General features: G+C 34.4%; 1 protein-coding gene across 1 annotated transcript; it reads right to left on the bottom strand.

Annotated features, from left to right (window-relative positions):
- Nucleotides 1-595: 595 nt before the first annotated feature.
- On the bottom strand, nt 596-15,716 carry LOC130821522 (uncharacterized). The gene is made up of 5 exons (XM_057687316.1): nt 15,151-15,716; nt 14,915-15,035; nt 14,750-14,800; nt 13,549-14,105; nt 596-662 (listed from the first exon to the last, which is right to left on the bottom strand). The coding sequence occupies exons 1-5, from the start codon at nt 15,714-15,716 to the stop codon at nt 596-598; spliced, it is 1,362 nt and encodes a 453-aa protein (XP_057543299.1).
- Between the last annotated feature and the right edge of the window lie 822 nt (nt 15,717-16,538).

Genomic DNA, 16,538 nt, shown 5'->3' with positions numbered 1-16,538 from the left:
TATTGGAATGTGCCCGAATTTTATATTGTGATTTTTTCTATAATAAAATTTTATTCGTCAAAAAATAGTTATAATAATAATAATAATAATGGTATTCCGTGCTAACGGACGTAAACTCAATGGTATACGGTAAATTAAAACATTTCATGTGGTATATGGTGAATTTTGAAGAAACTCAGTGGTATATCATGAAATATCCGTAATAATAATAATAATAATAATAATAATAATAATAATAACAACTTCTAATAATACAATAAAAACTTAAGCCACGTGTTATTCCTTCACTAATAGTTTTGGCGCTTAATTACTACCCATGAAAAGCTTCCTTTGAAAGCTTATAAGACTTTTCTATTTTTTTCTTTTTATTTCTAATAATTAAATTTTCATTTACATTTCCACTAAGAGTACAATTCTCCAAACAACTTGGTCAATTCAAATTTCTTAGTCCTTTTTTCAATAAAGTTAGGAAATTTGTTTTTATCTTGTTTTAATAATTTTTTTATTATAGGGCTTGTTGCCTAAAATTATAATTTATTTTTAGATTTATTTTTTGCTTATTTCAAAAAAAAGCCAATTCTAAACTAATGAAATCCTAAATATACCGGGAAGGTTGCCTCATGGAGTAAGAGTAAGCGACTGATCCAAATTTTGGAATACCACTGTTAGGACCAAGGCAGAATAAAAATTGACAAATTCTTTAAAAATCTTGTGCAAATTCAAATTTTTTAACAATTTTGTATTTTAAAACATTTAAAAGTTTTGGAATACTACATAATTTAGTATTGAGGTCCCCAAATTTTGAATCTCTATCCATTCGAACATGTTGAACATGCTAAAAAGTCAAAATGTCCCCTAATTAAGATAAACATCTTCCTTAATGTAAACAAGAGGAGCTTTGTAATGGTTTTTGTTACTACTACATTTGATTGCTTTTTTTGTACAACATTGTAATCCATTTAAAATTCAAACTGTTTATCAAGTTTTTGATTCCTTATTATGTTGTGCCCTTTTGCTGTTTATGTTTGTTTTGATGATTTTGATTAGGGATGACAATGGGTCGGACTCGGCTCAGATTATACATAGTCCAATTTTGATCCGGATAATTGTCAGACTTTGTTTTAGGTCCACCTCCACTCGGAGTCGGATTATATGAACTCCAATTTTACCCCAACTCGGAGGGTCTCGGATGCGGAGTCGGATTATTATCAACCTTAATCGTTGTGATATTGTACTAATGAATTTAAAGTGTACAAAATTAACAAAATATATTTTTCAAATAAAAATTAACAAAAATTTATGTACTTTGAATTCAAGTTTAACAAGAGAAATAGTCCTACTACTACAATTTAACAAAATTTTCTCGCTTTTTAATTTGGCGTATTTTATTTCTCTTGGTCTGATTTTTCGTATTCTTATTGATTAATCTAAATAAAAATACCAAGTAGTTTTTCAAATCGAAAATTACAATTAGTACGAGAGAGAGCTTGAATTAGTCACGTCTAGAGTTCTAAAGGAAATAAAATATAGAGGGTAAAAGTCAAATTCAAAGTTGGATTTCTTTCAGAGTTGGAGTCGGGTCAGAGTGTCGGATTTTTAATAAGGACAACTTCGGTCCGTCTCTAACTCGCACTCGGATCGTAAAGTTGGAGTCGGATAACTTTTTCCTCGAATTCAAATCGAATTATTTTCATCAAATCGAGTAGGACTAGGGTCGTATTCGAACTGAATTGCCATATCTAATTTTTAGTTACTACGATGGCTTAAGTTGGCACTGAGTATGTAATATAATTGAATGAAAAGTAGGATTTGATTTGGAAAGGCTGATAATGTACATGAATTTGAGTGGATTTGCTTTAATATGATTAGAGTTATAAATCTGATAATTGATAGGATTAATTTTTGACATTTTGATTCATTGTCATTTGGTTTGTGTGGTTGGGAGAGGAAATATTTACTTTATTGAGGGTGATTACGGTACAATCATAAAACTAATAAAAAAAATCAATAATTAATAATCAATAATTAATAATCAATAAATAAATAATCCATAAAATATATACTAATAAAAAACAACTTGTGATACTTGTCACACTCTTATTAAAAAATTTTCAACTTATTTGCTATCATTAACATGGAAAAGTTTGATAATTAACTTCATATTTAAGGAAATAATTAACACATTGTAATATTTGTTGATTGGATGTAAATATATGTGATCTATTGATGCACTATATTTCCTTATGTAAACCTATAATTTTTTGTTATCTCATATCATAAAGAAAATTAAAACTTGGTTCATTTAATCGTTATCAAAACTTAAGTGATCTATTGACTAAAAAATATTAATTTTTCTATGTATGATAAGTTAAATTTGATGTTATTTTAAGTTTAGAAATTTGCTATTTAACTTTGCATAAGTAATTAATTTTAAGTTACCTTTGAAATAGCTATTAAAATAACAAAAATAAAGAATATTTTCATTTTGAATAGTTCGTTAGTATTGATCTCATAATGGTCTTACATTCCAACTGTTGGACCTCTTGAGTTTTGATGATGACTATACTTTATTTAAACAAATATGTTTTTGTTTTTAGAGATTGTGTGCAGGTCGATATCCGGTCGTGATTATGATCGTTGATAGTACCTATGACTTGGTTCATGGAAATGTACGTGTCAAAAGGATCCGAAAGATGTTAGAAGAAGTATATTGCTTGGGATGTAAAATGGAGACAGCAGGTCTACTGTTCCTAAGTTGGATGTTCTAACAAAACTGGAAATTGGAGACAGCGCACTGTTCCTGAACTGGAGTCAACCTACGTTAATTGGAAATTCTGGTTATTTATTTATAATTATGATTTTTAGTTAATATACTGAAATTAATTTGTTGCATTTATTTATTATAGTTAATTGGCAAAAAGTTTTTCTAAAAATTCTTTACGTGTGGTTTTCTAAAAATAATCCTTTATTTTAGGATCTATTTTTAGTAAATATTGGATTTGCTAAAAATAGAAATAGTGGTTGTTGAATGGGTCTTAGCTATTATTTTTAACCGGTCTTTATACCTATAAGTTAGCAAATAACCATTCCTAAGTATAACCGTTTCTATTAATAGCAAAAACGTTCCAGCAGTTAGTACTGAAACAGGAACTGCTGAAGAAACTGCTGCTTAAGGGAACAGCGGTTATTATTAGGGAACAACGGTTATTATTAGGAAACAGCGGTGATTGTTGTTTTAAACGTATGATTGATTTATTCAAGTCATTGTGGAAATAACCGTTTGGTAGTTTAATCCACATTACTCCCATGATCTTTTTGATAAAGGAATAATGGATTGGATTATTCCATTTTCTTAGCGATTTTAGCTCTATAAATAGTGGACTCGGTTATTCTTCAAAACTCGCCTTAGTATGAGCCATTAAATCATACTTAATTTTGGGAGAATTTTTTACAAGAAAATTTTGTTTTAAAAATGCCATTTAATTTATAATATTTTCTTGTGCAACTCATTGATTTTATTTTAGAGAATTTTTATCCTTTTGTAAGGGTTTTTGAGAGAATCTTTGTAACTAGACTTGGGTGAGTCTAGGGGGAATTAGAAAGCTTCTAGTGAAGCTAGAGAAGAGAATAGCTTTGAGTGAAGGTATTGAGGAGTTTAGCTTTTAGTGAAGCTAAGTTTGTTGCTTTGAGTGAAGCAATTTGAGAGAGAAGAGTTGGCCTAGTTGATGCGCTTCGAGTGAAGTAAGATGTTTAATGTAATTGTAACGAGTTGCCTTAAACATAGCGGAGAATTTAGAAATCCCGAGGGGTCGTGGTTTTTCCTTCTATTTAGGCCTAGAAGGTTTCCACGTAAAAATCGTTTGTCTCTTTTAATTATTTCGCTCTAAGTTTAAGCTTTATTTATTTTATTCAATTCCGCAAAAACAGGGCAAAAACGCTTAAACTAGTAACGACAACAATTCACCCCCCCTCGTGTTGCTGTTCCTATTCCTAATTGAGTCTACAATTGGTATCAGAGCCCTGTTCCCAGAAGATCAGGAAACCCTGAGGGCAGATTCTGGTGTTCCCGAAAATGTCAATAATGAACGAGCGAATGGAAGAAGGGTATTCTACTCAAAGACCACCCATGTTTAATGGAAAATTCTACACTTATTGGAATAATAGGATGGAGATCTTCATCAAATCGGAAAATTATCAAGTTTGGAGAGTCATCAAAATTGGAGATTTTGAGGTAACCATTACTAACTCCAATCATGAAATTGCTCCCAAACCCAAACCGTATTTGAAAAAGAAGATTTTCAAAAGATAGAAATTAATGCCTTTGCCATAAAGCAGGTATGCTCTTCTAACTCATTTTCTGTCCATCCATCCAAATTAAGTAAAAATAAATTAATTGAGTTGCTAAAGGAGACACAAGCTAAACTTGAAAATTGCAATGTTAAGTGTCTCGAATTAGAAAAGGAACTCAAGGTAAGCAAAGACCATGTCTCCTATATAAACACCTTTAGATACGATGTCCAAAACATATTTTTCGGTTTGTTGGATCAAAACATAATTTTAAAGGAAAATATGGAGAGAATTAAAAAGGAAAATGTTATTGTTAATATTGAGTTGTCATAATACAAATTATTAGGCTTGAATAAAGAATTGAATGATGCATCTACTAAAGATTTGTGCAATGAGTTTCAAAATTTAAAGTTGAATCTAGAATCCAACCGTAACAATGATGATAAACTTGAATTAAATTCAAGAGAAAAAGAGAAAATCAAAATTACTCCCAAATGGATTCAAAATGCCAAAAGTAAAAATTCAAAAGGCCTAAATTACTTTAAGAATAACAAGGAGAAGAAAGCTTATGATGATTTTCCTAGTGACAGATTCTGTTCCTTCTGTGGAGGAACTGGTCATCTGAAGGACCAGTGCACCAAAGAGAAACAGTATACTGTCTCCAACAGAAACTATGTCGATAACATTCAGATTAAGAAAAATGATTCATGCAAAATCGACAAGGAACCTAAGAAAGTCTGGGTTCCTGTCACTAACCATTGATTTCTTACAGGTCCAAGTGAGGGGGAACAACTCATGGTATCTCGACAGTGGGTGTTCCAAGCACATGACGGGTGACAAATCTAAATTTCTCTCACTTGAAGCCTATGATGGGGAAACAGTAACCTTCGGTGACAATATGAAGGGTGAGATAATCGCCAAAGGAAAGGTTGGAAGGTCATGTTCCCATGCCATTGATAATGTATTTTTAGTCGAGAATTTGAAACATAACTTACTTAGCATTTCTCAATTTTGTGATAAAGGTAACTCTGTAAACTTCTGAAAAGTGCATTATTTCTAGGAATGACACAGGAGACATCGTTCTTGAGGGAATCAGAAAAGGGAACACTTATGTTGTGGACCTGGACACTATTCCTAAAACTAGTCTAACGTGTTAAAGTGTTATAGAAGACGACCCACTTCTTTGGCATAAGCGTCTAGGTCATGCTAGTTATACATTGATTAATACATTAAGATCAAAAGACCTAGTTAGAGGATTACCAGCTATAAAATTCCTTAAGGATGAAATTTGTGATCCTTGTGCCAAAGGAAAACAAGTGAGGTTATCTTTTAAATCAAAGAATATTGTGACCACCACTAAACCACTTGAATTATTACATATGGATCTATGTGGACCTATGAGAACACAAAGCCGGAGTGGCAAAAGATATGTGTTTGTTATTGTTGATGATTACAGTAGATTTACTTGGATTTTATTTTTAGTTAGTAAAGATGAAGCTTTTAATTTTGTTTCTTTCGCTAACAAAATACAAAAATCTACCAATAATCAAATTATTCACATAAGGTCAGATCATGGTAGAGAATTCGAAAATTCAAGTTTCATGATTTATTACAATGAACATGGATTAAGTCATCATTTTTCGGCACCACGAACACCACAACAAAATGGTGTAGTAGAAAGGAAAAATAGGACTTTAGAGGAAATGGCTAGAACCATGTTAATTGCTAGTGGTCTACCTAGAAATTTTTGGGCCGAGGCTGTTAATACTGCATGTTATATTTTGAATCGTGTATTAATAAGACCAATGACTTCAAAGACACCCTATGAATTGCTTAAAGGTGTTAAACCAAATATTTCCTATTTTCATGTGTTTGGATGCAAATGTTTTGTACATGTTAATGGAAAACGAAATATAGGTAAATTTGATGAAAGAAGTGATGAAGCAGTATTTCTTGGCTATTCATCTCAAAGTAAGGCATATAGAGTTTATAACAAAAGAACAATGAGTGTGGAAGAATCCGTTCACATAATTTTCGATGAAACTAACTTTTTGTCAAGTGAACAGGATACAAATAATTTTAAGATAGGTCTTGCAAATCTTGAGAACCAAACCACCATAAAAACCAAGAACCAAACACCAAAGATGAAGCAACCCAAACCTCTACAAATCATCCATCCAACCCCTCTCATTACCGAAACTGAGTCCTCATCAAGAAAGCAACAGGAAACCCCGGATGTTTCTGAAGTGCATGAAAGCTCAAAGAGGAAGGGAGATGCTACAGTAAAGAAATCATCTTCAAAAAGGGCAAAAGTTGGTGTTCAAGTAAGTGCTGAGGAGATATCCAAAGAAATGATTGTTGGTTTCGGGCTAGACAAACAATGGTATGAATCTAATTTATTTCCTCAATTTCATGCCATTTTGCAAAATCAATGTTGGGAATCTTTAATGGCAGAACACTGTTGCAACCCAATGTACCCCAACTTGATGCGCGAGTTTATTTCAAATTTTTCTTTTGACCATGGCGTTTGTACTAGTGTTGTTAAGGGGATTAAAATTGAATTTAATAGTTTGATTTTAGGAGGTTGGTTAGGTGTTCCCTCCAATGGATTTTATATATACGTTGTTGGGTCAAAAATCAATTTTTCTGGGATAAATGAGAAGGTAGTTTGGAAGTTTTTAGGGATAAAAGAAAAAAGAGGAAAGGTTAGTCATAATGTGCTGTCACCTATGCACAAGTTGTTATACAATATAGCAAGACGATTTATTTTGCCTCGCACATCTAAAAGAAGTGAGGTGAGTTTAAGGGATGCTACGTTAATATATTGTATGGCTAATAACATCAAGATTAATTTTCCCTCTTTGATGATTTGTCAATTGAATGATTGTATTTTTAAGGGTAATGTGTTAGGATATGGTGGATTGTTAACATGGATATTTATGAAGTTGGGTGTTCCTCTTGATGGTCCAAATTATCCCATGGGTCCAAACAACAAAGTAGGTGTTAAGTGTTTGAATAACTTGCATCTAAGATTAAATGAAAATGGGACTCTTGAGAATATTTTTGAACAATCTGAGGGCACCAATGAAGAAGAAAATGAACAAAAAGTTGAGGAGGAGGAAGTAAATAAGGAGGAACAGGAGCCTGTTCCCTCTGCCACTGAGAAGGCAGAGGAGCATTCTGAGGAGGAACAGGAGGAAAATTCTTGTAAGGGGGAAATTGAGAAGGAACCTATGAAGGATGCAGTGGAGGAAGAAGAAGAAAAAGATGAGGAGAGTTCCTTACCTGGTTCAAACCTTAGGAAGAGTCAGAGGCTAGCTTCCAAAGGAAAGAAACCTGTTGTTATTATTGATGATGACTCAGCCTCATACACAATAGCTTAACCAAGCCATCCTTCCTCACCTAAACCTGTCACACAGTCACCAATACAACCATCTTCACCGACACAGTCACCAATACAACCATCTTCACCACCACAGTCACCTATACAATCATCACCACCACAAGTACACACATCACAAAATCAAGGTTTAGGTGACACTACAATTCCTACAGCCCCTTTATCCTCCATTCTCCTAAAACTCACAGAATTGCAGACAAGCTTCCTTGTTTTTAAGGATGAAATTCGTGTCTCCATAGCCTCACTATCTGCTCAAATGGACCAAATGGAAGCACGTTTGGGGGCCAAGCTCGACACAGTAGAGGTGGAAACAGAATATATAGATGAAGAAGCTCCTGCATCTTAATTTCTCCTGATAATCATCATATTTTCTTATTTGTTGCAACCATCACTCTTATCAAACAATATTTTCTTGCTTTTAATTTGTACCAGCTGGGGTACTGTTTGTATTAATTCATACTATGACCTACATTTTCCTTTATGCTACTAACTATTTGGGACGATTGATCATAGCTGATCTTGTTTGCATTCAAAGTTACTGCTTTTAACTTTGTGCATCCTTATTCTCTCTTTGACTATGTCGGTATGCTTAGTGCTGTGGTTTGATTGCTCCAATTCTTTTTGAATGATGTCAAAAGGGGGAATATTTGACACAAACTTAAATAATGCTTGAGTATGCTTAGCTCTGATTAAATCTATTATGTTGGACTTTAGGATTAATGTTATGCTTCATGATCTCTGAACTAAGGCTGTTTGGCTGTATGCTGCTGATGATTGTTGTTTGCTTGCTGATTTTGCTCTGATTTTCAAAATATAGCTTAGGCTTTGATTATCAAAATATAGCCAATCTATTGTCAGTATATAGTTAACACCTTTTGCTTATACATTGAAGCTCTGATTATGATTTGATTATATATGATGCTTGTTTTGAACTTGTTTTGGATGTATCTGTTCTGTTTTTAAGTTTCTTTTAAGCTCTGATCATTTTACATCATTATTTAAGTTTTATGCTGAAATTGTGTGAGTTTGTAGCAGGAGCGGCACTCTCGATACATAATTAACATTAATAATTATACTTAAGATAAATAATGCGGAAGTGTAAAACGCCGAACTGCTAAAAACCATTTAAACTAAAATTGTTCAAAACATAAGTAAAAAAATATCTTACAACTGAGAAAATATAAAATAAGGTTTACTTAAATACGATAAAAAAACATAAGTACAATATAGTCATCAAGTAAAATCATTGAAGCTAAGTCCTCGATAGAATAACTAAAGTTGCGGCCTGGAACGAAACCTGAGCTAATTTTTCCTGCAAAATACTGTCATCCATAATACGGGTGACAGCCGATTAAATCTGTCAGAGATAAAGTCGAGTACAATTTCCTCAACAAGCTTATGATGCGATATTTAAATCATGCTTACAAAATAATCATCAAGCATAATATAGAAGGTTATTACTCATTATTGACCTTTACTAAGCCATTAAGTTACATTCTCAATACTTGCAGAAGTTCATTACTGCTACTAAATACTTGGTAACCTTAATGCTTATTTAATCAAGTTCAATTAAGCCTCATAGCTTTACCATCATAGCACATCACAAGATCACAACAATAATGACAACTGATATATGTAAGGGTCTGGTTGGGTGAGGACCGTAGTCCTAAACCCTAATTGTGGTGGGACTCGTCACTCCTCTCAATACTGTTATGCTCGAGACTTCACAGGATGGGTTTTTCTCGGACCCCCTGTCTGACACCGCATTTTACGTGCCGGCTAACACGGACGCCGAGATTTTACATGCCGGTCCATGGTTCGACGTTACCTTACTATCAGAGTCATACAATCAATATCATGCAATATCAAACAAGACTCTAAACCGAAATAGTTTACATTCTTATAAGTCAAACTTCCACTAGTCAAATTTTTGACAATTCTACCCTTTTAATAGAAACAAATTACTAGTATCTAATAAATTAATATTAATTAAATAACAAATTTTCGTAGCTATACTAAGATTCCTGAGGCTAAACTAAGTCATTATTGTGTCATAAATAATCATAACAGTCAAGGGTAATATTTCTATGTACTTAATAACATATTTTATCAAATAACCAGTAAAATAGTAAAACAGATCTATCATCACTATAAAAATAACATAATCCGACAAGTTATTAAGGGTCTAAAATCTATATGAAATGAGTTTTCAAGAAAAACAATGCTAAGCATTTTAACAAATTTGTTTGACTATTTTGCCAATAAACCGATTAAAAATTTATCAAAACACCAAGATGATATGGAATCATTTTAAACACATAAGTTTATTTAACTAGTAAAATTCATATATATATATATATATATATATATATATATATATATATATATATATATATATATATATATATATATATATATATATTACCATATTAATCAAAAATTTTCATATATATGACTTTTTTTCGAGTGTCCCAAAAGTATTATTGTTTTGACGAAAATATCACTAAACTGGATGTGACTTTAATATTACCATATAAAGTTTAAATGACTAAAATAAAATCATGTTGATCATGCTTTTATATTATCGAGTAACCATAAATAAATATCACATAACGAGAGAGTTAAGAAAATGTGTACCATTTTCCTCTGAAGGTGGTGCTAAACCAAGTAAGAGAATAATAATAGGAAAATAAGAACTTAAGGAAATAAGCTCCAAAAGAAAGTCTTCAAGGTTCCAAGCTTCAAAGAAGTAGATCTTCAATTACCCAAAAGAAAAAGATATCCAAGCTCCAAAAGATAATATTTGACTTTTTTAAAATTGATGATTATCGGCTTAAGAAGTGATAAGATCAAGCTCCATCTTCATTTGATTCTTCAACAAATAAAAAGGGTATAAAGTTAGTAAGATGTTAATGAAGTGAAGATATAAGAAAGAATGGTAGAAAGATTTGATGATGGGGGTGCAAGTGATCTCATGGCTAAGAAGGGGTATTTATAATGAGTTTTGGGCAACTTTTTAGTTCATAAGATTGTATGAAAAAGAAGGTTAACTTGTGTAAGTGATTTAGAGTGTGTAAGTGAATGTGTAAGAGTTGGAGTGTGTAAGTGGATGTGTAAGAGTTGGAGTGTGTAAGTGGATGTGTAAGAATTTGGAGTGTAGAAGAAGGTTAACTTGTGTAAGGAAATGGTGATAGCTTCTGTAAGTGATAAACATTATGGATTGATGTAGAAAGAATATTGATTCATCAAATTTTTGTTCTAGTTTATGCTAGTGAAATGTTTTAGATTAATGGGAAAGTATGATTAAGGTTTGATTATGAAAATATGATAGTTTACTTAGAAAATTTTAGTTAAAACTATACTTAAAGTTAATAAGAAAAATATAGTTAATTTTTAGGTATAAAATAACTAAATCAAAGTTGTAAAGTTAAAATGATAAGTAGTAAAGTTAGTTTAAGGAAACGAAATTGAAACGTAACGTTTTAATAAAACTGTAAATATAATATTAAAATTTTACTTTTCGTAGTATAAAATAATAAAATAATATTTTAGTGCTTATAAAGAAATTTAAGAATATAAATATATTTTTAAGTTTAATATTTGGAAGAAATTACAAAAATCGGAATAAGGTTTAGGAATTAAAGGTGATTTGAATTAGATAACCAAAGGATTAGGAATTCGAAAAGAAATTTCGGAATAATTAATCGAAAGATTAAGATTAAGAAATTTGAGCATGTTACAACTCTTTCCCCCTTTATATAGTTTCGTCCCGAAAGTAGGACTTACCAAAAAGGTTAGCATGACGCTCTCTCATGTCGACCTCTTTTTCCCAAGTCGCCTCTTCAACCCCGTGGTTTGACCACAAAACCTTGACCAATGGAATCCTCGAATTTCTCAACTCTTTTACTCGGGTATCTAAGATCCTAATTGGTCGTTCCTCATACACCAAAGACTCTTCAATCAAAAGCGGCTCGTGAGCTAGAACATGAGACGGATCATGAACATACTTCCTCAACTGTGAAACATGGAACACATTATGAACTTTTGCTAAACTTGGAGGTAAAGCCAACTCATAAGAAACTTCCCCGACTCTCCTTAGGATCTCAAAAGGTCCAATAAATTTTGGACTCAACTTTCCTCGAACTCCAAAACGCTGGACACCTCTTGTAGGTGAAACCTTTAGGAAAACCTTGTCGCCAACCTCAAATTGCAACATCTTTCGACGATTATCAGCATAACTCTTTTGTCGGCTCTGTGCTGCTCTCATGTTCTGTTGAACAATCTTCAGCGCATCAATGGATTCCTGAATCACATCTGGACCTTCGGGAATGGTCCTATCTATCAAATCCCAACACAAAGGTACTCGACACTTCCTTCCATAAAGAGCTTCATACGGTGCCATCCTAATACTAGATTGGAAACTGTTGTTGTAGGCGAACTCCACCATCGGTAATTTATCTTCCCAAGAACCCTCAAAGTCCAACACACAACATCTCAAAAGATCCTCTAAAGTCTGAATAGTTCTCTCAGTCTGACCATCAGTCGCAGGATGAAAAGCAGTACTCAAGCACAACTTACTCCCAAAAGCTTCCTGCAACTTTTCCCAAAACCTCGATAAAAACTTCGGATCCCTATCCGAAACAATAGTCCTCGGAACACCATGAAGTCTGACAATCTCTCGAACATAGGCATCTGCTAATTGCTTGGCCCCCCAAGTATTCTTCATTGGCACAAATCTAGCGACCTTGGTCAATCTATCAACAATGACCCAAATAACATCATTCCCTCGCTGGGTCCTTGGCAGCCCTACCACAAAGTCCATAGAAATCGAGTCCCACTTCCAATCTGGGACAGGCAACGGTTGAAGCAACCCTGAACTCTTTTGTCTCTCAAACTTTACCCTCTGGCAGACTAGGCACTTAGACACAAAATTAGAGACATCTTTCCTTAGAACTTTCCACCAAAATATCTCTCTTATCTCCTCAATCATCTTATCTCGACCTGGATGCAAATGAAATAAACTTTGATGACCTTCCTTCAGAATCTCATTCTTCAATTCAAATTGATTTGGAACACACAATCTACCATTCATCCTCAACTCTCCTCTTTCTCCTAACTCAAAAGCATCAGTCTCATTTTTCTCAACTCTATGGATCAACTCAACAATCTCTGGATCCTCAAGTTGTGCCTCAATTATACGATCAAACAAAGTGGGTTGTATAGTCATTGCTCCCAAATACTGACCAACCTCGTGTCGACTACAAATCTCTAATCCCAAACTCTGCATCTCACGATACAACTCCCACGGTACAGACATAATGGCATTCACAGACATTCTCGGTCTCCTACTCAAGGCATCAGGTACCTTATTCGCTTTTCCAGGGTGGTACACAATTTCAAGATCATAATCCTTAATAACCTCAAGCCACCGCCTTTGGCGCATGTTCAATTCTTTTTGGTTGAAGACATACCTCAAATTTTGATGATCAGTGTAGATCTTACACGGTAACCCATACAAATAATGTCTCCACAACTTCAAAGCAAAGATCACTGCAGCAAATTCAATGTCATGCACGGGGTAATTCACCTCATGTGGCCTTAACTGCCTCGATGCATAAGCTATGACCTTTCCTTCTTGCATAAGTACACAACCCAAACCTTCGAATGAAGCATCACAATAGACCTCGAATGGCTTGCTACAATCAGGCATTGCTAAAACAGGGGCGGTAGTAAGTCTTTTCTTTAATTCCTCGAAAGCAATTGTGTGCCTCTCATTCCACTGAAATCGTATCCCTTTCTTCAACAGCTTAAACATGGGACGAGCAACCTTAGAAAAGTTTTCAACATATTTCCTATAGTACCCAGCTAATCCTAAAATGCTCCGAACTTCAGTCACATTTCTAGGAATCGGCCAGTCCGTTATTGCATTAATCTTCTCAGGATCTACAGAAATTCCACCCTTAGACACCATATGACCTAGAATAGAAATTTCCTCAAGCCAAAACTCACACTTACTAAACTTCCCATACAATTTCTCTTTTCTCAAAAGCTCTAGAATCATTCTCAAGTGTTCTTCATGTTCTTCCCTACTCCTTGAATATACCAAAATATCATCGATAAAAACAACCACGAATTTATCCAAATAAGGACGAAGATACCTCTGCATCAAATCCATAAATGCTGCAGGTGCATTTGTTAACCCAAATGGCATTACCAAAAACTCATAATGTCCATATCGAGTCCGAAATGCTGTTTTAGAAATATCCTCCTTGGCTATCCTCAATTGATGATATCCAGACGTTAAATCAATCTTCGAGAACACCTGAGCGCCTCTTAGCTGATCAAACAAATCATCTATCCCGGGCAAAGGGTAACGGTTCTTAATGGTGATCTTATTAATCTCCCTATAAGCAATACACAATCTCATCGTTCCATCCTTCTTCTTCACAAACAGAACAGGGGCTCCCCAGGGTGACACACTAGGTCGGATAAAACCTTTCTCCAATAACTCATCTAATTGCTTTTTCAATTCGGCTAACTCAGCTGGAGCAAAACGATACGGAGTCCTAGAGATAGGGGTAGCATCAGGAATTAGATCTATATGAAAGTCAACCTCTCTCCTTGGAGGTAAACCAGGTAGATCCTCAGGGAAAACATCAGGGTAATCACAAACAATTGGGGTTTCCTCAAGACTTAACTTGATTTTCTCCTCACTACTAGCAATATAACACAAATATCCCTTATCTCCATGTTTAATCATCTCAATGGCTTGAACTGCAGAAATGGTTTGAATGGGAAACACAGAATTCTTCCTAATCAAACATTCTCCACCTGGAGCCTTAACCCGAACGATCTTCTCTTTACACAAAATCTCCGCATGATGACGTCCCAACCAGTCCATCCCCAAAATAATATCATATGTACCCAACTCAAACACTATTAAATCGGCAGGTAGATGGTTGTCCGAAATCTTAAGAGGGAAATTAGGAAAGATACGGTCACATAGGAATGGTGAACCGTCAGGTAATAGAATTTGGAGATTAAATTTTTGAGGTTCAAGACAGATAGAGGATTCATGAAGGAAAGAAGTAGAGATAAAAGATCGGTCAGCTCCTGAATCAAAAAGAATATGAGCCAAAGAGTCTCCTACGAAAAAGTGACCAGAAATGACCTTACCCTCAAACGCCCGATGAAGATTGTCTACATGGTTGCTAATAGCGTGCAAACCGACAGTCTTCCTAGCTGCAATACTCTGAACATTTCCCGAAGAACTAGGAGCTCCATAATTACCAGTACTACTAGCTCCCAACTGGATCCCTTCTCGGCAGTTAGTGGAAACATGACCCTCCTTTTTGCAATTGAAGCAGATGATCTTCCCAGTGCATGAACGACCTCGGTGATCCTTACCACATAAGCGACACTTCCAAACTGTGACTCTTGTTGAAGTTGTTGATTGGAACTACTTGCGATCCCAATTGGTTGGCCTCTTGTTCCCGTTGTTGTTTCCTCCACCAAGTTTTCTTTTGTTGGTGTTGTCCTCCTTGTCAAGGATCCTCTCATACTTAAGCGCTCGGTCGTAGAGATCTCGGAAGTCAGAATACTTCCCAATCCCCTTTTGGATCTTAAGACTAAGACCCTCGAAGAAGCGGGATGCACGAACACTTTCTTTGCTTACAATGTCAGAAGCAAATCGAGACAGCTCATTGAACTTACAACTGTACTCAATCACGGTCATAAGACCATGACGAAGATGTAAGAACTCATTCTCCTTTTTCCGTTGGAGTGATGGCGGATAGAATTGTTGACGAAGAGTTATAAGGAAATCATCCCAAAAAGTATCAGTCATAGTGGCCTTGATAGAACGCCACCATAACTCTGCTGAACCAGATAGGTAGAAGGAAGCCAGCTTTACTTTTAGGTGCGCTAGACAGTTAATGACCTCTAAAAGTTTCTCCATCTCTGCGAGCCAATTCTCGAAGCGAACCGGATCATCTTCTCCGTCGTATTGCGGCGGACGATGATATGCCATATTCTTAAAGTATTTCCCGTCGTCATTGGCCTCTTGAGCCTGATTCTCCATGAGGGTGATCAGTCGCTCATTTGTCCTTTCCATCCGAGCTAGTTGTGCTTCTAGCTCTCGAACTCTAGCTTCGTGATCACACGAAGTTACGCCATTTCTTACCTAAAAAAAATTTTTTAAACATGTGACTGACTTTCACATTAACTTAATTAATCTGCCACGTAATTTTACACATAGTCACATAAGCACATAGAAAACAAATAGAATTTTTAGGAAGACTTGTTTTGAAAATCATTTGAAATTCTTTTCTTTTTTTCTTTTTTATTTTTTTTTATTATTTTTTTTTAGTCAGCTATCGAGCCTTTCACATGGAACTAAAATTCCAAGATTCGAGTAACTTTAGCTCTGATACCACGTGTAGCAGGAGCGGCACTCTCGATACATAATTAACATTAATAATTATACTTAAGATAAATAATGCGGAAGTGTAAAACGCCGAACTGCTAAAAACAGTTTAAACTAAAATTGTTCAAAACATAAGTAAAAAAATATCTTACAACTGAGAAAATATAAAATAAGGTTTACTTAAATACGATAAAAAAACATAAGTACAATATAGTCATCAAGTAAAATCATTGAAGCTAAGTCCTCGATAGAATAACTAAAATTGCGGCGTGGATCGAAACCTGAGCTAATTTTTCCTGCAAAATACTGTCATCCATAATACGGGTGACAGCCGATTAAATCGGTCAGCGATAAAGTCGAGTATAATTTCCTCAACAAGCTTATGATGCGATAGTTAAATCATGCTTACAAAATAATCATCAAGCA

The sequence above is a fragment of the Amaranthus tricolor genome, chromosome 8, assembly GCF_026212465.1.
Source record: "Amaranthus tricolor cultivar Red isolate AtriRed21 chromosome 8, ASM2621246v1, whole genome shotgun sequence".
Taxonomy (NCBI): domain Eukaryota; kingdom Viridiplantae; phylum Streptophyta; class Magnoliopsida; order Caryophyllales; family Amaranthaceae; genus Amaranthus; species Amaranthus tricolor.
The sequence above is the reverse complement of the archived record's forward strand: the minus strand, read 5'-3'. Positions and strand labels throughout refer to the sequence as shown.

Coding starts and splice junctions, on each gene's coding strand:
- LOC130821522 (XM_057687316.1), bottom strand. CDS start 15,716: ATGGCATATCATCGTCCGCCGCAATACGACGGAGAAGATGATCCGGTT. Junction 15,036..15,150: donor CCAACCAATTGGGATCGCAA/GTAGTTCCAATC, acceptor AATTGCAAAAAG/GAGGGTCATGTTTCCACTAA. Junction 14,106..14,749: donor CCTTCATGAATCCTCTATCT/GTCTTGAACCTC, acceptor ACGATGAGATTG/TGTATTGCTTATAGGGAGAT.